Below are 22158 nucleotides of genomic sequence, written 5' to 3'. Positions count from 1 at the left end.
ATCTTGCTGAATCATTATTTTCCCATTTACTGAAGCAAATAAAAAACCAAAAACCTCATTTCCAAATAGCAGAAATTTTATTCTGAGAAAAAATTAATAAATAATCAATAAATAACTAGAGAATATATTGGCAGGGCAAAATACTCTTCCCTGGCAACAGACAGTATGTGCCATATTTCAGGAGGTTATCCAAAATTGAATCCAATTTAGTTTCATTAAACAACAATAACAGCAACAAACAAGCAACTCTTTCAGGAGACATTCTAGAACTCTGAGGGAACACTTAGGAAAGCATTAGCACTGAGCTACAGAAAAAAAAAATTAATCTTGTAAAGGTGATCTGGCATATTTTGGGTAACTTTTATATGTTGGAGCAGTATTTGGAGTCCTGACAGCTATGTTTGATAAAACTGGGAATGGTATTTACCTATTTTGATATTTTTTTACCACTCCTAAAATTTGAAGCCATATTTATTTTTCTATGCTTTGTTTTTCTATAACTCATTCTGAGGGGACTTTGCTGTAAGACTTGCTTTAGTTCTAAAGTATGTTATCATTGCCTGGTTAAACTGCTTTTCAGATTCTATTACCTTTAAATTAAAGCAAACATTGCTTTAAAGGAGAAAATGCTATTCATTTTTTTCAATATAAAGAAAGGCTCTTTTCAAAATAGATTATTTAATGTAAAGAGACTTAAAATAGAACCTGTTAGAAATGAGGCACAAGCCCTTTAAAATGTTAGGTTTTTTTTTTTTTTTTAAATGAAAGTTTCACTAAGGCTTAGCTGAGCTTATAGCCCAAGCAAATATTTATATATGAATTTATAAATCTTAGAAATAGAGTTTTATGGAAATGTTAACGGGCCCTGAGGTATAGCCGGACTTGTTTGCAGGTACTGCTATAATTTCTAGCGTGTGTATGTTTAAAGACTGCAACACAAAAGACTTTTTCTGATGCTGTAATTTTGTAGTTTTATTAGGCTGAGTTATAGTATGAAAGAATATTCAGAAATTGCAGCTTAAATGAGAAAATGTGAATGGTGTTACTTATATAAAATACTACTGCAATAGTTCTTTTATTAATTTTTAATGTTCAGCACCCTCTGTGACCTCCTTTATTCTCTTGCTGTCAACATGGCAGGCTGGAAAAATTGAAATGGGCTGACAGAAAACATAGTGCACGGTACAGACCAACTCTGGAGCCTCTCGACTCTCTCTCTCTGCGGCACATGCAAAACGCAGCCCATGCTATTCTGCATTACAATAATATTTAAGGTCTTGTTTAATAGCTCATGATAAAAGAGGGCTGTGTGTGGACCCCGAGCAGGTGCTCCCCATCAGTCTTCCTCTTTCTGACATTGTGGGAATGGCATTAAATTAAAACAGAATATAAACCTTTTTGAAAACATCATGCCTCATAGACATACTTCATGCTCTCAAAACATAATACCTCAGCATGGATAGAAGCTTTTCTATGTCTGTCTATCCAGCCTCTTCCAAAAGCATGTTTTGGTCTGATTCGGCGATGCTTTTATTGAACAGTAGGACACTGCTATGTTATGTATATTTACCACTGTCTCTATCACCAGGGAGACTAATCCCCATCATCACAATCAAGAACTTCACATCATTGTCTTTGCAAGACCAGGTTCAATGTTGTCACAGCAACAGAGTACACAGGACAAAGATACTGAACAGGACTTTGGGATTAAAACTTCCCTTTCCTTTTGAAATGCAAGTGCTAGATGAGGAAAAAGAGTGCGTGAAGGTGTGAGGTCTGCGAATGTCTTGTGCTCTGAAACTACAGATGTAAGTTTAAATGATTTGCTTGGGATGGTGTGAATGCATGATTTTTTAAGAAGGCAGATTTTTAAATTCTAGGAAAAATGGAAACAAATCTAGACTATGAAACAGATATTATAATCAGGATGCTTATTATTTGCTCTTAGAGGGCCCTGATATTAGGTCTTACTAATAGGTGACAATTGTGACAATGAGAAATTCTAGGAAAAGCACAGACAACAAAAGAACAGAATTCTCTCAAGTCCCTGTGTTGGTATACTTTCACTTTGTGTTAACAAATTGAGTGAGTGTTCGTACTCGATCTGTTCCATCTATTGTGACTATAAGGAATATTGGCCAACTTTAAGAGTTGGGGTTATAAAAGGCATGAAACACTTGCAACACGACTTCCTGATTTTTCAGCAACTCGAAGGGCACATAATGCAAAGAAAGGACAACACCTACCAGACACTCCGCCATATGTAGTCCGCTTCCCAATACCCACTGCCGGCCAAGGTGTGCCATCAGCTTTTAATCCCATCAGACCTGAGACAGTATTGGTGGCTGTAATACCGTCTGCACCACCTATAAAAAACACATCAGCATTTGCTTGCACTTCTTAAAGGGACAATGATGAAAGCCTATTCAAACCCACACAATCCAGGAAAAGGTACAATTTACTTTCTCTTGAGAATATATCCTCCCATCTAATGTCTTCACCAATTTAATGTATACTATTATACGCATATGTTAGATAGAAAAAAAGTTTTACTAACCACAGTTTTATTTTCTCAATTGTTATGCAGACTGATTGATACCAAGTATTTTTAATTCAATGTTGTTTTCCAGGTAATTTATAATGTCTTGGTATATCAGAGTGCAATTTCCATGGATGAAACACAAGCATATAGGATTTTTAAAGTCATGCATTGACTGCATGATTTATATGTTCAACAGACATTTACCGAACACATGTTTAAGGCAGTATTCTAGCTCTATCAAGTGTAAAGGGAACTGATTGTAAATTTTACATTTGGAAATTAGTAATGCTTTTTGACTTTTTTATTAAAGTTTCAAATGTAGTTGCAGGATTGTTACATTATGGGGTCATTTATTGTGGAGGGATGGATTATATTGTTTTGATACATAAATCTCTGTATGTGAAACAGGTATTTCCTAAGAAAAAATAAAAGGGTTCTTGTGTTCCCAGGCCAAAGTTTGGTGTGCATTTCCTAGCTTGAGTCTAGGTGTGAATCTTCCACATTTGTGAGAGCAAACGCTCAATTTAATTCTTTTCTTGCACTGTGAGCAAAGATGCACATTTATGCTTATGGAAAAAGACATACTTTAGCATGACTACATAATTCAGGCCCATATGTACATAAATGGGCAATGGATGCATGTTTAGTTCTTACCTTCCTTTGCAGCTCTTGCGATGCTCACGATATCAGTGACATTTGGGGTCAATTTGGCAAAAAAAGGAACCTGAACAGCTTGCCTAACCCAGCGACAGATGTTCCGTACCAGCTCTGGATCCTGTTCAAATAGGTCAGTTAAATATAGAACATAATTAAGGATTGCGATCAAAATGTGTACCAGAAGTATAGCCAAGCTGGAGATGTGCAAGGCAAATCCAACTTGACAATGAGCTACATGATATATTTCTCAAATTCCTCCTCAGTATTACACTTAGACTCATTAGGGAACTAAGGTTAACACACTTCAAGTGAACTGCAAATTCATCACATAAAGGTTAATTCCTCAAGGGAGCCTTTGGAAAACAAAATGATATTGAACCAAAGGGAAGAAAATGCTCCCAACTTCCAGTAAAGCAGTATCAGGAATAAAGTGTAAACTTCTGGTGGTAAGTTCAGGAAACATAGAATTTCGGGTAACCTCATTGGCTAAAACTTAATAAAAAATATTTAAACTGATGACTCCTAGGTGAATGATATTAAATCTGAAGTCTGTGGTTTTCATTATTAGAAGACTTAGTCTTGTCAAAGTGTATTCAAAGGAAAATATATCTGTGACTTTATAACAATCTAAATATGATGAATACTAATGCTAATATGGAATAATTCAGTCTTGGACTGTATATGAGCCGATCAATAAGTTAAGTATATTTTTGTAAATGTCATCAATATCTGTGCAGTGTTTTCAGAAGTGATCAAAATGACAAAAATCGAATAAATATCAAATGTTCATTTTTTAAAAGCAAGGAATAGACGTTTTCCTGAGTTTATTTCCTGTGATTTTTCAGGCTTTTATTTTCTCAGGGGACAAGTATCATTTAGAGGGCAATCATCTATCCTTTCCATTGAAAATAATTTAGCTGTAGTAACTTTCTTTGATTTCAACACATATAATAGTCTCTTTTTCCATTACTTTTAGTGCAAAATTTATTCTGACAGGTACTGATAATGTGGTTTGATAAATTACCTTAAAATTTGCAATAGCAATTCATTATTGAACTTGATAATATTATCTTAGCAAGTTAAAATGTTTTTTGAATAAAATAAAAGCCCAGAAAAATACTGGCATATTTAAACTATGAAATAGTAGGCAAGTATAACACTTGTAATTAATATTTTTATATATAAGAAAGTTGCTCTTTGCATTCTAACCTTTCACATTCTTTTAAGATGAAATTTCTCCTGTTACAACCTTTAGACAGAACCTTCTCACTTAGGTTTTATGTGTCTCAATCTGTCATCCTCGAAGTTATATGTTCATGTGCAGTGAGGTAATTTCTGTTGATTGTTGTTGTCTCTATTCAGAAAAACTTAATAATTTTAACTAGAAATCTTTGGCTTGTCTTATTCTCTTTTCAGAACAGTAATTTCTTCATTAAACATAAATATTAAAAAAGCACTATATGGAATGCTCTATGGGGCATACTGCGCATTATGAATAGTAAAATCTGGAGACTTAGCTGTACAAATTCTAACTCATGAAAATGGAGATCTGCCCCTACCCATGCAATGTTCATGAAATATTTATAACTGCTGCACTGGCATTATGAAGGCAGTTGCATCTTTGTGACTTTCATTTTTAAGTTAGGAATTTCCATGGGACTTAGCCTAGAAATGACAGTAAGTCTAGATGATATGAATTGTATGTCCTTTGTGAAAACTCTTTTTAGGCTAGAATTTGACAATAACTTACAGATCACTTGACTTGCATAATATGTGGAAGGTAGCTTGATAATAAAATAATGAAACAAATTAAAAATATTATTTGGTTTCAATAGAGTAAACACTAATAATCTGAGATAGGCTTTTCAGTGGCTTTCAATACTATTGACCACTGTGTCTTTATAATTTACTTCAAAAATTTGTCAGACTTTTTTCCTGTTAATTTTCACCCTATTTAGTTGAATATTTTAAATGAGTGCCTTTTACTCATCGTTTACCAGCTTAAAATTTGCGCAAAGCTTTTTCATTTTTTAAAAAATATGGTTCCTCGGTTAACGTTATTTGTTTGAATCATGTCTCTACTTTGAGACAGTGTGAGTTGACCCTCGTATAGTTCTATGAGTAAGGCTGGTGTTCAGATATATTTTTATCATCCTCATCTTCATCCAAACCAGCTTCTGACTAATCATGATTTCCAGATGAAACACAATTTTATTACTTGAGAATATTAAAAACAACTTATGAGAAACATTATTGTTAAAATTAATGCCTGTTTTGTAAATTGCAAAGTTTTATTTGGCGAACATAATAGGGAATATTCTAATTCAATTAGAAATGTGCTAAAGCTAATAACATGTTAAAATGAATCCATATGCTTTGGGAAATTAAAGGCTAGACTGCAACTCTTCACACTTTGTTGGTTCCCTCACACTTTTGATATGAACGGTCAAGATCTAAAAGCAATTTATAGCATTTCTGCACCTTGACCCTCTTGTTTTCTAGGATAGCAAAAGAGGACTGCCCATTCCTCATGAGCCGGTTTTTAGAATCTTGTTGACGACGAGAACATTTTTGACAATTTCTAATCTCACCCCAAATATTCAGAATAGAAAATATACAAAGGTACTGTAATCTCTTTGAGACATTGAGACTTTAATATTGTTGACACCAACAAAAAGCAAATAGAACAACATTCTGGACGACTTTTACATTTTTAAATGTAACATAGTACGCACTCGAAAAATATTCATCGCGATGAGCAAATGAATGAAATCTTGGCACATTTTTCCAATTTATTTCTTTACACAGCCATCAAAATGTAAACTATATTTAGGTTTAAGAAAACCTGGATATATTTTTTGACAGATAATGTCTAAAACCATGAAATCTAAGTTTACTTTACAAATATGGGATAATTCTGAAGAAAAATGATGGTAATGCCTAAAAGATTAATTAAGAAGTCTTAAAGTATCTAATCCACAGAAAATCTATCTGGATCATCAGTTTTTATTGGCTCTTTCTAAGGTATCAATGATGCCTATCTCTAACCATGATTTGCAATTTCTCCTACAGCTGCTCATTTGTGTGTGTGTGTGTGTGTGTGTGTGTGTGCGTGTGTGTGTACTCCTTTAGTACCTGTCAACCACTTTGCTATCCATGTGATCGCTGAAGAAAGCTCTGGGGCAACAAGATCAGTCTTTTGTCTGTGAAGGAAGCATGTGGCGTTATAAGTCAGAGGGCAATGAGACCCTGAAGGGAACCAGTGAGGACCTGAAGAGCCAATGGTGGTCTTGGGCATACCACATGTGCCAGACCAGACTTGTGAAGGGCTAAAAAGAGGACCAGAGACAGCTAGACATATTCAGTCTATTGAGACAATTTTAATCAGGAGCAACACTTTGTCTGCCTGCAGTTAATATGCCCTGACACAGATTCTTATGAAAACCAAACAATAACAGCAAAAGAAAAGACAAGAAAATGTAGTGCTGAGTGGATCGCTTGCTGCGATGGTTTTTATTGTTCAAAACTGGTTGTTTTTAAAATGTAATTTACCCTCAGGGCCTTAAGACAATGATGTTTAATTCTAGTAACTGGCAGGTCTCTAGTTACCATTAAGAGGGGCCTATAATTGGTCCAACCTACTGTCTTTGGGGCCCCTATGGTGATATTTCCATTGTAGGACAGGCATGCCCACCAATAACTCAGAGCACCAAATCTCACTGGTTTTCTTTCTTGCACAAAGAAGAAAGTACTAGAGAATGAGACAGAATTTCCTGATAAGCTAAATTACAAGTGAAATTTTTGACTTGAAATTTTACCTCTGTACAACTATTTTCAAAATGGCTTTCTTAGATACCAGTGTTTCAATGAATCCATTGAAGAATTTTACCAGATATAAAATGCTTTCCACTAAGGAACTCCTAAAATCTTAACTTATATGACATGCCAATAAGTGGCTGGAATTTTTATTATCTCTACTTTTTTTGATGGAGAGAACTGAACCCAGATTAATCTGAGTACCAACCTCACCTCTTTGATTTTCTTTCCCATTATCATGCCCTAAACCATCATCCTCTAGTAAAATTGCTCCCTATAGTGAAATTCAGCCATCAATTGTAAAACAGAACTATAACAGGCTTCTACATCATTTGTAACTGTAAGCTAGAGGTAGCTCCAGAGTAATAAGCAAAACTGAGTTATTTATTCTTCTATGTCAATAATTAGGACATAAATTGTTAACTGTTCCATGTACAAAGATTAGTTAATGTTAACATGGTGCGTTGAAAGTGAGATGTTTTAAATTAATTTGTGGGTAATCATATGTCCTTCTTGACTCAATATTCCTGACTTAAGAGTTCTAAGGGTGGTACAACCACGTTGGAAAATAGTTTAACAGTTTCCTATGAAAGGAAACATGTACTTACTAATCAACCCAGCAATTCTACTTTTAGTTATATATCCAAGATGAATGAAAGCATATAGCCACATACAGACTTGTGCATGAATGTTCATAGCTATTTTTTCCAAAATATCCCCAAACTGGAAACAACCCAATTATCCACTAACAAGTGAAAGGATAAACACATTGTGGTATATCCATACAAGGGACTACTATTCATCACTAAAAAGAAACAAACACTGCTACAACTTGGATGTATCCCAAAAAATATTATTCTGAGTTGCAAAAGCCAGACACAAAAGAGTACTTGCTGTATAAAAATGAGCTATATGAAATTCTATATAAAGCAAAACTGTGCCGATAGAACTCAGAGTAGTGCTTGCTAGGACTGGGGATTAGGAATGAGGGAGGGACTGCATGGGAAGACATAAAGGAATTTTTTAGGATAATGGAAAATTTCTATATCTTGATTGTGTTGGTATTTACACAAGATGTGGACATTTGCCAAAGCACATGGAACTCTGCACTTAAATGTGTTGTTCTGTTGTAGGTAAATTAAACTTCTATAAATTTCATTTAAAATTTTAAAAACAAGTCTGAGAGTGCTCAAACAAAAATGAAAAAATGAAAGGCAGTGACATTCTAAGCAATGTTGATTCTCTCAACAAATATTTATTGACCTCAAGGCACTGTAATTGCTCTTTGATGATATTAATATGAGTGAAACAAGGAAGTCAGAGTCTACTAGGAAACACAACCCAGACACATAAATACAATGCATGTTACATGTTAAGTGTCAAAGAAAGAGAAACTGATAAGCAGTAGCATTTCAGATTATTTCAGAGCATATAGTACAGGGCTTAGCACACAGCAGGCACTCAACCAATACTGATACATTGATAGAACCCACATTGCACAAATTGATACAGACTTCATAATTTTTATTTACATAGAAGAAAATTTGGAGTATAAAATTTAGTCCAGGGTATCCTAGTAACTAAAAACTGTTTTAGGCACTATTAATTAGGATAGACAATGGAGATTAAAGATATATAATATGCCATCCCCAGTCTTTAAAAAAACAAACAAACAATAACACCTTATTAACCAGGGGAGGAAAATGCATGTAATGATTACTTAATGTGATTATAAAACATTATAAGTGTCTGCCTATCTACCTAAGTATTTTTTTACCATTAACTCCCTTGTGCCTTAAATTAGGGGTGACAAAGAACCCCTTGGCTATCTATCTTACCCAGGAACTTTTCCTATTCTGATTCTCATTCAGGGTCCTTGTTTATTTCTCTCTACAAAGAACATCCTTCATTTCTAATTTCTTGGATAGCGCCCCTAAAGCAACTCAGCATGGCCAGCTCTACCATCTCACCTCAGCATAGGTTGGATTAGTAAATGGCTCCCTCTTCAACACTTTCATAAAATTTCTTTATTATTGCATTCAGCACAGTGTTCTATAATAATTTGTTCATGACAGTTTTCTTCCTGCCAGATTATTAGTCTCTTAAGGGATGTATCTTTTATCTTACTCTTCTTTTATCCTGATCTCCTAGCATAAAATCTGAGATATTAAAGAATAAATATCATGCTGAATAAACAAATGAAGAATACCTAATTTCATACTACTTTTCCACAGTAAGCTATGAAACATTTGCCACACCCCTTCCATTGAGCCAAAATAAGCAGGAGATATAATATATTAATAATTGTTGCCCAACAAGCCAGAAGAGTTTGGAAACATTCATCTGACATTCTTCATCAAAGAGCTAAAGTGCTTGGAGGGCAACTGTCCCCGACTATGGCTGGCGGTCCATGAAAACCTGCATGGAGGCCAGGCTGCTCATAGCACCTTCTGTCTTCATTCTCTAGGATCTTAAGGGTTTCTCCAGGGTCTGAAGCCCTGATCCTGCCTCAATTCTTAGTCTCTGGTCCTTGGAGGTAGAGGGGGTTGGGAGCTTGCCTATATCTTTGCCAACTAAAGGGACCTGTATTCATTTTTCACTCCTTCAAATACTGTTTCCTACAAACATGACTTAATGCTGTTTTTCTTTCCTTCAAGACAGGATTTACCAAAGTGGGCTACTCCTCTATATCGACCTTGCAGTGTCAGTGCTCCCCATCCCTCTCACTTGGTCTCAGGAGTTTGAATTTTTAACAACTGCACCAGAATTTTCCCCCACTGACTAGATAATCACTGACTTCCAGGTCATTATTTTTTATTTTTACCCCCTGTGAGGACCCTCTGGTTCTCTACCTACTTTTCCATTGACTCCTTCTGCTTTTCTCCCCCATGTCAGTTCTAACGGTGGAGGTCAGCACTCAGTGCTGTTCAAATTTCAAATATGCACCTCCACAAGTGTGTCCTTTATGGAATCAGATTCAGATTTCTCTTGTTCCTGCTGGCTAATCCCAACTGGAAATCCACTGACTCACCTGGCACTAACAATAAAGCTGGAGAAGATGCACTGCGCAATAAGCAGACCAATGAACATCCCTTGTCCACAGTCCCATAAATCTTCTGGCCAATGAGCATCTGAAGGGGACTGTTCCTTACAGTGCTATGTTCGCCTTATTGTGTAAATGCCTTGAGTCTGCATTCCAGGAACTCCACATTCCATCAACGTAATAAAAGCTGGGCTCAGTCCTTGAAGGTTAGTTAGGTGGGACTCTGTAATTTAGGGCACTAACTTTTTGAGTTACTGAGAAATCATATCACCTTTCACCAGAACTGATAGCTAGATATGTAAGAAGATAACCAAGATCTAAAAGATCTCATAGAATACACATTAGGAGCAGGAAATGTGGCTGACACAGACACGTGCCATTCAGAACCTCTGTAAGGAAAGACCCATGCCCAGCTACAAGGAGAATTGTTACTGACAGCTTCTAACTGTTCATTCCTCCAGGTCTGCCTCAGCTTTTGAACTGAGGTCATGATCCTCCCAGGGTAGCCCCGGCCAGTGATAGCAAAACTGTGGTACAAGCCTCTAGCCATTAATATCCATCTAATAGGCAATCCTTGCTCTGGAGGCCCGTGTCGTTTGGCAAACATTTCCCTCACTATCTCTATCAGGGTGTTATGGGCCCCTGTCCAATTGTGCTTCCTTCCTTTCCCTTTCACAGGGGCTATCCCCAATACATTTTTGAACTCCTAACACTATCCAAGTGTCTACTACTTGGAGGACTTACGGACACAGCAATTTCCTACTTAGATGTGGAGTTCTCCCTGTATTAAGTTTGGTATATTCCAAGAAATTCAAATTACAAAAAAAGGCACTTGCCCAAGTGGCCTCAGGATCTCAGAGTGAGAACTCAAGAAAACTAAACTGAATCCAAATACATCTCTGAATGTCAACTTTGCATGAAAAAACAAGGTCTCCTAGACGGTCCTGACCTTGTGTGCAGCTTACCTAGCAGTGGCCAACATATGCCAAGGGGAAATAAAAGCCGCATACTAAGAAACAGGGCTAAATTATCCTCTAAAAAGAGACTGCACTAGAGACATGGCAGTGAGAGTGATTGGATTTCTTCTGCTACAGTCAACAGGGAGCCAGGCTTGGAGAGGTGCGTCACCAACTTGATCTTTTGATTGAGCACATGCTCAAAGAATCACTGCTCTGATGTGGGGCATTGGAAATAATTGTTCAGAAGTTCATGGGTAAAAAAGACGATTCTTTTGTGTCTGAAAGCTAGGCCTACCAATTGAGTGAGACAGCAACATGAAATTAGTGTATATGCTAATTCCCATCCCCATCCTAGGTCTCTTATCAATATAATCAATTAATGACAAGCTCTTCAGTAACTCCATGAGAAGGTCACCTGGAAAAGTTTTTAATTCCCTGTGTCCTAACCTGTACTCTATTGTAATGTCTGCTTTTGCTTTCGCGTTCCTTGTTTGCCTGAATTCTAGTCCTGATTTTCCCACTTAATCTCCATATTTAATATTCCATTATCTGTATTCTGCATTTCTGCATTTTATCCTTTGCCCACTTCTTCTGGATTAGACTTCTTTGAGACTTAATAACTGTCTGAATTGACCTGGAGTTTCCCTGCTTCTGTCTGTCTGCGATCTATTGTTGTTGGTCACTTAGGGGCAGGCATTCCTTTCTCCCACAATGATTTTCCTTTGCCCCTCCTGGATATTTCCATCTCTGTTTTCCTTCTCTTAGTTATTATCATGTTTTTTGTTTTTCCCCAGAAAATAAAGATTGACTTAGGCTCCCCATGTCTATTGTTCATAGGCAAAAGCTCTTTAAGAATCATATGTTGATCACAGTCCACAGAAATTAAGACACTGCAAAATCCTCTACATTAAAACATTTTAGAACCTAGACTATTCTCTTCAACACCTTTATACCGAGGCAAATCCCTGATATGTATTAGGTATGTTCCTTGAAAATTTATTTTACTAATATATAAAAAGACAAAGTCAAGCTCTGACTCTGAGATTTGTTGTTATAGGTAATAAAGACTTGAACTTTCCTTGTATGAGATATTGACTATCTGTGAATTCAAATACTAGTATTATCTACCATGTAAAAAATAGTACCATCTCTTGTTTGCTTATTAATGAAGTTGTACATTGTAACCTGAAAATCATCATATGGAGAAATTGGCTATGCACAGGCTTTGCTGACACCGCCAGTAGGCGTTCAAAATTGTGGACCAGCTGAGCCAAACTGAACCCCAGCAGGTTTCCCAATCACTGTTCGGAACACGCTAAAAAGACTTCAGTGGGTAATGAAGTGCAGGCAGTTGCTTGCACTACTGTGTGTGGATTCATTTATATAAGGGCAAGTGAGTATTTAAGTGCATAATAAGGAGTTTTTATTCTTTGCAGGCTTTAGGAAGCTTGGCATTTGTTTTCTTAATGCAAAACATTAGTGTAAACAGTGTAACAATTGATATTTTATACATCTGTTGGTCTATTTACTTAGCCCATATTTTTGAGAGCTAGACTTACAAAACAACCCAAAGCATAAAACCTCAGCATCTTTATAATCCCATATTGGTGTGAATGATTAACCAACACAGGGAGGAGGCTAGTGTAAAACAGTGTTCTGCCCTGCAGCACCCACTATGCTGATACATTTAGGATGAAGAGAGTCTAGGGAAGTCATGCTTCTGTCCTGGGAACTTTATGAAATCCAAGCAAGACAGAATTACTGCTGAGACAATTTTAAATAACGTAGCAGAGAAAACCTCAATCCCCTGGCAATGAATGGTTTCAGCTAAGGGGAACTCATCCATAAAATGTTGGTACAGAGTTCCTTAAGGGATTTCTTCTTACTGCTGCTGTGAGAGCTAGAAAGAAATATCTAGGCCTTTTTTCCTCTTTTTCTTTTTCACAGCTCTATGTACTGAGTTTGAGCTGAAAAGGATTTTGGAGATACTAAAAGTGGGGTGATTTTGTTGAAAAGTCTTTGTGTGAAAATATGGCATGGGTAAGATGTTAAACATGGCCTTTTGTAAGTGGGATATTCACAAACTGGACAACAAATTCACTGGATGCTAGAGTTCACCCAAAATCTGAGCAATCCTGAACCTAATGTAATCCTTACTAATTTATTTTTTTAGACTCCTGTGGTAGTTTAGAAGACACATAGTATAAAATTGAAATATATGTAAAAGGGGAGTTTCTCTTTTTTAAAGTCTTTCAGGTGTCAAGGAATGGAAGCATGGCCCAGTTTCCAGCCGTGCTGGGGGTTTATTACAAGGATACGTGGAGAAGTAAAAAAGTAGGTGAAATGCTTTTGACAAAGGGAAAGTGAAGCATCTGGGGACAGGGATGCCTCTCATTCATCTTGTTGAATATGAATCAGCTCTGGGTACCCAAAACTGATGTGCCAGTGACTAAGAGCAGCTTTTGCTTCCTTACTATTCCTTTAGAAGTGGGTGTCTATTATTCTAAGGACTAGAACTCTGAGAAATACTACTGAGTCGGTATTTATTTCTCAGCATCTTTTTTTCCATTTTTATTTCTATTTACCTTTTTCTTTATTGCTTTTTTTGTTCTCCAGTTCAATGCTTTTTTTTTTTGCTATTTACTATAGAATCTATGTTTCAAAATCAGATCCACAGAGGAGATTCAATCCCGTGTAGTGCTTTATATTTTGCTGTACAACATTACACCTCCCTTCCTATTTTGTGGGACATTTCCATTATATGAAATATTGATCGTGTACAGAAGCTACCCTGACCCCATGTAAGCTGATGAAGAGACAATTTTCATCTCTCTACCCTCTGGCAACCAAGAAACAAGCACATGATCCATGCTTGGCCAATTGAACCTCTAAGCCAAGAACTTTAATCTCACAATAGAAAGTGGTTGAAGCTGATTTGTGGTGGTGAATGACAACAGTGTCTCCTGGCAATACCCAACAATGGCAATGGTGGCAGACATTGGCACTGGGTGAGGTTGCATCTTAACCGGACAATTCTATCTGCCCATTCTCTGAGCCCCTTTGGTTTCTGCCTATTGTCTAAGCCTGCTGTTCCTGTTTGATTCTGTAAGACACTCGTATCTTGCCAATAATTTCCTCTTTACTTCTGATTATCAGAGTCAGTTTCTATTGCCTTCAATTAAAAATGTTAAATGATTCAAGCAGTTAGTGACTACTCAGTAGAGAGTGACACTATTGCCTGAGTTATGGCTCCACCTTTCCTCATGGGTAGCTGACCTTTTTATAGTTTTCAGGTGGTCGCTCTTTGTTCAAGATACACTGCCTGGCTCAATGAATTGTGGTCAAGGTATTCCAGGACACACACCTTTGTGGCAGGCTGTATGTAAGATACTGGCTCTGGCTACTTTCCTTTAGAAAGGAGCTCCATGCATGCTAAACCTTTAGCTTCATGGATTTCAGAGTAAGAAAAAAATCGACCTTTATTTAGCACCTAATAATTAGCCCAAAACTTTCCATGAAAGGTGGAGATTACAGAAGAATAAGGTATCAACTACATCTTCAAGAAACTTACAATCAAGTTATAACCATTAAGTGATTAAAAATTTGTCAGAATATATGAAATGACCTTTGGAATTTCTATATATCTCTATTCATCTAGAAATCATTTAGCATTTGAATATGGTACAATGAGCAAGTCCTTACATACTTCAAGGGACTCTTAGAGAAATAAGTGATATATATTGCCAAGATCCAGCAAACTTGATTTCATGTATTAAAAATACCCATGATTTATTAAAAATATGATTTCTTAAAAAGATGGATATGTAAACAGTGAATGGTAATACAGTCCATAAGGAAAAATACCTTGAGGCACTGAAATTAAATTAAAATATGTTCTTCCTTTCACTTTGAATACCTGCATGATTACCAACTCGACAAGGATCTTTCATTTATCCCAACTCAACTTTACAAAACTGCCTGAAGCCTATATTGTTGATAAAACTGTTGGTGACGCTTGCATGGGGAAAAATCTCCAAACTGCCTAATTTACAAGATCATATTAGTAGTAAAAACAAACGGGTATTTACTTTTTCAATACTCGACAAATGTAAAGCACCCAAAGGACTGCTAAATTTAGATAGTTTAAAACTTTGCTTTTTTTTTCTTAATGAGTATATTATGGTGAACCACATTGGAGTATGTTAGTAATGCCTAGATGCAACAGCGTCTAATTAGATTTTTAGATGCATCATCAAGCATTACAGAAAAGTCTTTATCTCATACCTTTCTAGTCACTAGAATTCCTAGATCATAACATGCAACATCTGAAACAAACACAATGCATACATTCCTTATTGCTTTGTCTTTTCTGGGTAAGTAAAGGATTTGTGAGGAAACCAACAGCTGTTGAAACTGGACTAATCTCCCAAACTGGAAACTTGCTGACACCCTAACCATCAAGGCTTTATGAATAATTTCATCTTGGTAAGAGACATATAAACAACTCAAAGCAATATTTCTAGTCTAAGTATTTCTGAAGTGAATGGAATCTTAGATGCACAAATAGAAAATTATTTTATTTATTTCTACCTGGGGAGGAGAAGAAAAGTCTTAATGAAGGTGATTGCAGTTTTGAATATTAAAGGATCCAGGAAAGGGCACAGGCTGCAGTAGGGCCTGGGTATCAATATATGAAGAAGGGAAAAGATACTAAAGCATGGAAATTTTGTAGCATGATGGGAATTAGGGGGAAAATACATATAAAGGGAACAGGGAGGAGACATGGTTAAATGGTTCAACTGGAACTTAAGGTCAGTTTCCTAAAGAATTTGTGCCTTATCCTTCAGACAACAAGGAAATATATGAACATCATATGTTTGAATCCATGTATTAGGAAAAAACCTCAGAGAACATTTTAGAGGAGGCGTACGTGTCTGTGTGGTGGGAGGGTAAGATGGAGGGCAAGCAGGGAACCAACTGGCAAAAGAAGGGTCTACTGTAAAGGCAGCAGTGACAATACAGAATTGTAGCTGGACTGGGAAATCATTTCAAGATGAATATTAAACATTATCCAAATAAAGACAAATTGGAATTGGGGACTGAGTATCAAAAATAATTCTGTGATTTCCAATTGGGAAGTTCCATCAACTAAGTTAGGGAATATAGAGAAATTTAGGGAAAATGATGAATGAGCTTAATGTACATTCAGCTGAAAAAGTACGATTGACAGTTCATATGAATTTGGATGCCAGGAGAGGAGTTTTGGAAACATCGATTGGAAGTTGTTAGCACACAGATGGTGGCTGAAGTGGATAAGAAGATGTAAGGAAAAATGTAAGTCTTGAAATCATTAATATTAAAGTGTAAAACTCCTTGCAATATATGGTCAGGAGAGAGAAGAATAACCGGGAAAAGTACAATAAAGAAAAGCAACTCCCTAAGGACGATTTGGTCCTTGATATCAAATACTGCAGAGATATCAGGTGAGATGGCAACGCAAATACAGGAAATACTTTATAGCAGTTTGGGTCATTGGCAATTGATGGGAAAGGAGTTAGAGACAAAATAGGAATGGCAGACAGATTGCAGAGGGCTATAACTTAGTATTTAAGCATACATACAGTCAAAGAAAGCCTACAATAAAAATAATCTGAATTATCAGAGCCTACAATTTTGTGGAATATTACGCAATAAATATGTTTGAATTATCATTTTAGAGTTAATCATACTTAGAACTAATGACATGGTGAAACATTACTTGTTGTTATGAATCAGTGTATGCAAGGAGTCTTTATGATATTTTTAAAGTAGTAAGTTATGATTTAAACACTGTCTCTGAATTCTTACAACATGAAATCAATACCTGTCTGAGATTTAAAGAATAATTTTCTTAATTAAGTGTATAATTGAAATCACAAGGATGGTCAGGATCTAAAGAATTTATTTAGCTTATTGAGAAAAAAATTAAAGCTAATATGCATATAACATTTAATGATTTACCAAGTGTTCTTACATATATGAATTTTACTGTAAATTATTAGAACTTCCAGTTTTATTACAAATTATTTCTGCTGTTCCTAGTGACAGTATATCCTGCTTCACACAATACTTGAAATCAACAAATTCACACAAGTCTCTTTATCATTGTGCTACAGATTAAAATCATTCTTTTTTCTATTACCTTGAAAGAAAAAAACCACAATTATTTACTACAATATTTTATAAAATGTTCTGAATTAAATCTTTCTCCAAATACCATTTTTAAGTAAGTTTTTTTCTGATGAGAAAAGGATACATTCATGATTCTTGTGGAAGAAAAGAAAGTCTTGAATTCAGAAGAAAAACAACAATTTCTAAGTATGAAACAGCCAAATAACAGCAATATTAAAAGGCATACTTCTTTCTATTTTCTTTGAATAACAACAGATGTTCCTCAAAATTTAGGCCTACTTGGTATCCAAAGTTTAGGCATTGCATTTACAGTTTTGCATCTTTCGTTTTTACTTTATGTCATGTACATTCTCTATGCCATTGAACTTCTTCAAAAACACTATTTTAATCATTATATACGTTCCATCATGTAACCTTATTTTACTTAATAATTTTCCAGTTTTTGGACTCTGGGATAATTTCCAAATTTCATTATAAAAATATTGGAATGAATATCTTCTGGTGATTGGTACTCATATTTCCCTTGTTTTTGTTGCTAGATGTTGTGTTTACAGACAAAACTTTTAACACAACAAAAACAGAAACAAAAAGATGGAAAACCACAATCAACAAAAAATCCCAGACAAACAAACAAAAGTAGGCACCTGGAACACATAATCCGTTAGAAAACCTGTATGGTCAATGGTGCTGCCGCTGGCAGTAGAGGAATCTGATGTTGTTATATGCTGTGATGGGAGCCGTTGGTGAAGGAGACACAAGTGGGTCTCTCAGCTGATGCAAAGTAGACTGGAAGCCTATGTACAACCAAACCATCAACCTCTAACATCTCCCTCTCCCCTGACAGCGCAGCACAGACACAGCTTCCATGCCTCACTAGCACACAGATCTCCCTTCAGATATCACATGTATAATTTGATTCCCTTTAATCTTTATTTTGACCCTATGTTATTCACAGTGGTATTTTCCTCGGCCCTATTACCGTAGAGAGCCCCATTAGGAGAAAAATAACAATGCCATTACTCTACAGCCACAGTTATTCCTGAATAGTTAAGAAACTGGCAATAACCTATACTATGCACATAAATCATGAAACAGTCAAAATCAGCCACTATATAATGTGGCAGGACAGTCATATCCACCCACTTATGTTTAACCAAAGACCAGAATTTATTAATATCATTTCTTCCATCTGCAATAATGGTCCTTATTTATTTTTCCTTAGGATTTTATACATAGTTTTAATTTGATTGCTTAGTAGATATTGACTAAATGGATGAATGATACTATTTTTTATATGATTTTATATGATTAAAATATTTGCAAAATATTAATAGGGTTGTACATTTCTAAAGACAGATTAATTAGAAAAGATCACAGAACTACAAATTATTAGTAAGTGAAAAGAATGGTCAGACTATATAAAATGTAGGTTTGTTTTTATAAAACATCCCTAAGTAATCTATTTCTAATTATCTGAGAGTTACGTATTTACTTTCTCACAAATTTCCTTAAAGTTTACTGAAATTTTACTGTTATTATACTACAATCAATTATTAGAGAAAAGAAATATTTATGAATTTCTATGTTAATCATGTATCATTTCTTCATACCAAGGACCTTTTTAGTTTATGTCTTTGTTTTATTTCACATCTAATTAAAACTAACAAGTTGTTTGAAGTATGATCAATTAGAACAAATATACCAAGGTGAATGAGAGAAACCTTCTAAACATTACTTTCTTATTTTTTAGGAATTTGGGGGAATTAACTTAAGCCTAAAACAGTGATTAAAGAAAAAAAGGAAAGGGAGAACAATAGTGGCAAATCTGAATTTTGTTTAGAATGCATATATGGGAATGATCTTTAACAAATATATATTTTAGCATACGGAATTGCAACCAATTTGAATCCTATATTAGTTCATTTTTATGGATATGCCACATTATTTGTAAATTAACTATTTTAGAGTGACAGCTATCCACAGTATGAGCACACTCCAAATCAAGCATATTTCTCTTCAGGACATAATCAGTTACAGATGTACATTCTTAACCTTTTTTATTTCTGGTATTTAATCCCTTCTAGGAAGCGAAGCTTGATAAGAATTCTGCAGGTTACTAACAGGTAAGGGTAAGAAACAGCTTTAAGTCCTCATACATGAATGGCACACCAGATAAATATTGTGATATCTGACTTCTATGCTAGGTCCCATCAGTTCTACAATACTAACATACACAATGTATATTAAGAACATTTAATCTACTTAGACTCTCTGAAAACTGAAAGTCTTAACTTCAGTATCATTCTTATTATCAAGTATACATACATGGACAAAGAATATTTCACTTTAGGGGAATATGTATAATCTCTCACTTCTTAATTAGCAAATGAACTACCGTTTGGATATTAAATATTCTGTATTTCATTCCTGATACAAGATAAAATGCAGCCGTAAAATAAACACTGATTTTCTGGGCTACGAAAGAAGCCAGGATGGGTCCCACGTTAATCAGGTAACAGCAGACCTAAAGGAATTGTAAAGATGACCAGTCTATTATCTTTCATACCATTTTCCTGTGGGGGTTTATTATTGCAGTTGTTTAATGAAGACCTGAATTTGTGAAATAACTAAACTTTGTGCCATGACAAACAAGATGTCATCATTCCTATATAACTTATTAGCATAGCAGTGAGCAGCCTGCTGTGTAACAAGTCCATAATCTTTTCTTTACTTGGTGATATCCCCTCATTCATTCATTCATTCATTCATGAACAAATGTTTATTCATCAACTACTACTCTGGTTGCTTTGGCTACGGTAATATAGAAGACATAGTTACTTATTTTCATGGAGTTAATATTATAGTGGAAAATACACTAAGAATGAATAAATATATAACATAGTTTAAAGTTGGTGCTAAGAAATATACAGCAGGGGAAGGGAATAAGGGGGACAGAGTGATTGGAATGTGGCTGTGGTACTTTGTAGAGGGGTCATTTAAGTTAAGAACCTTCTGAGAAATCTAGCTTTACAGACACATCTTTGTTTTTGTAGTGCCTTAAAATTGGTTTTAATTTTACATAATTTTTTTTCTTTGCTTCTAGATTTTGAATTGCTCAAAGTTAGGGACCCGTTATTTGTGATCATGTGACATCAACCATGGGGAAAGCAAAATACTGATATACAATAAGTACAGTAGACCTCAATCATTGACTAAATATTTGCCACCTCAGCTAAAACTTCATCAGAACGAGATGTAACTTCAAAGCAAATGCTGTGCTGAAATGCTATACGTGATCCTTCCATGTTTCTATGGTATTTTTTTATCACACAATAAACATTTTCTGTGACAGGAAATGGAGAGTTACAGGTATTAGCTCGTAAAAGCCAGGCTCATGCCTACCAAGTAACTCACATCAGCCTTAAGGTGTAATTAAAATTTCTCACAAAACTATGTATCACTATATTTCATATTATCAATCAACAATATTTGAAACTACAAATGTTTGTACTCATTTTCACACGGATTATAGTCAGATAGTGAGATTGCCTTCACAAAAGAAGGAAGGAAGGAAGGAAGGGAGGGAGCATGAAAGGAAGGAAGGAAAGTAAGCTAAGGAAAACTAGACTTAAGAAATTGAATTGACTACTCCCAAGTATTATGGTATTGGATTTTTGTTACAAATTAAATAATTGGGCCATCTGTTTAGAGTGGCCTAAGAACAGAAAGTAGCTTTTCTATTTCAGGCACAGATACGGGATAATATGAGATTAATTGAATGCCTGTGCTTTTAAAAAAATAATTTTAATTAAATTTCTATTTAGAAGTTCTACAGTGGTATATGGAGCAGGAATTCAGAGAAATATAACTCCATAGTACTGCTGGAGTATTCTTCTCACTCTCTATCAATTAGGCATTTTTATAACAAAAGAAAAAATGTTTTATTTCTCTCATTGTGAAGTTTGCGTTTCCAAATCCTGTTTATTCCATCTGAGATGATCATTGTTAACTATCTACTAATTGTACTCCTAGGAACATTGAGATTGCACTTAATATTTCTGGGTTGGAGCTACGGTCCACAGCCATACACACCCCTTGGCTAGCCCTGATATTTGAAGCTTTGAGGTCTAAACTGCCTCCTTAAAATGAAAGCAAACCTTGTCTAAGTGTGAGATTTTTTTTTAATGAATTATCTACTTTAAAGGGGCTAGATTAGTTCTGAAGAATTTAAAACAGCTAAATAAAAAATGTACATATATGAAATAAAGGTATCCAAAATTTCTCACACATGCGTTTTTATTTTCTTTTTTTGCATTCAGTTTTTATTGAAGGTCTGCGTACATGCACACACATATATACCTGTATCTCTCTATATACATACATAACATATACATATGTATTTGAAGTAAACAATAAAGATAGTAGTTATAGCAAGGTAGGACTAGGAACAATATTGTGATAAGCACATTTTAAAGCTAGGTATGCTGTTTTTGAGGGACTGACCTATCTGTTTGCTTCTGTATGGTTCTCTGTATGGTTATAAAGGCATTTCTACCTTTATTCTTGAGAAACGTGACCACTACTCAGAGTAGTTCTCAAGAAATGATGGTGGTGCCTCATCATGTAGCATAGATTATTTATCATTTATTTTGTTTCTGGCATGGTATTAGCTGTAATATCAATCACAAGATCTGGGAAAATAAACTATAAATGCATTGCCAATTAATAAGTGAATTCTGTACTATTATTGATGAATATACTGAAAAACACAAAAGAAATCAAGAATTAAAGAAAACTTGTTCATAATACAGAAATCTCTGATAGCCATAGGTTAAACACATGTAATTTCAATTACTGGTGAATGATCTGATAAAGCATACATACATTTATAATTTTGCAAAAAACTTGAATCGTACAGTGAGGCTGGTGTGAGAAAGTAAGCTATTGCCTAGGAATGAGTCAAACTTTCA

The 22158-nt window shown here is 35.2% G+C and overlaps 1 protein-coding gene and 1 long non-coding RNA gene across 5 annotated transcripts in view; one reads left to right on the top strand and one right to left on the bottom strand.

Moving 5' to 3' along the window:
- DPYD (dihydropyrimidine dehydrogenase) overlaps nucleotides 1-22158 on the bottom strand; it is a 961456-nt gene that overhangs the window by 242328 nt on the left and 696970 nt on the right. The window contains 2 exon segments of the mRNA XM_077120172.1: nucleotides 2247-2366; nucleotides 3197-3317. Of these exon segments, the coding sequence (XP_076976287.1) occupies nucleotides 2247-2366; nucleotides 3197-3317 (241 nt within the window).
- Nucleotides 1556-20703, top strand: LOC143649986 (uncharacterized). 4 transcript variants are annotated; one of them, XR_013159292.1, is made up of 6 exons: nucleotides 1556-1808; nucleotides 3209-3329; nucleotides 16270-16351; nucleotides 19273-19311; nucleotides 19626-19700; nucleotides 20292-20703. It is a non-coding gene; the product is annotated as an uncharacterized LOC143649986 (long non-coding RNA). The 4 variants fall into 4 exon arrangements; XR_013159293.1 differs by lacking the exon at nucleotides 19626-19700 and having other exon boundaries at nucleotides 1565-1808; XR_013159291.1 differs by lacking the exon at nucleotides 16270-16351 and having other exon boundaries at nucleotides 1573-1808.

The sequence above is a fragment of the Tamandua tetradactyla genome, chromosome 11 (genome assembly GCF_023851605.1).
Source record: "Tamandua tetradactyla isolate mTamTet1 chromosome 11, mTamTet1.pri, whole genome shotgun sequence".
NCBI classification, from domain to species: Eukaryota; Metazoa; Chordata; class Mammalia; order Pilosa; family Myrmecophagidae; genus Tamandua; species Tamandua tetradactyla.
This window is presented reverse-complemented; position numbering and strand designations above follow the sequence as displayed.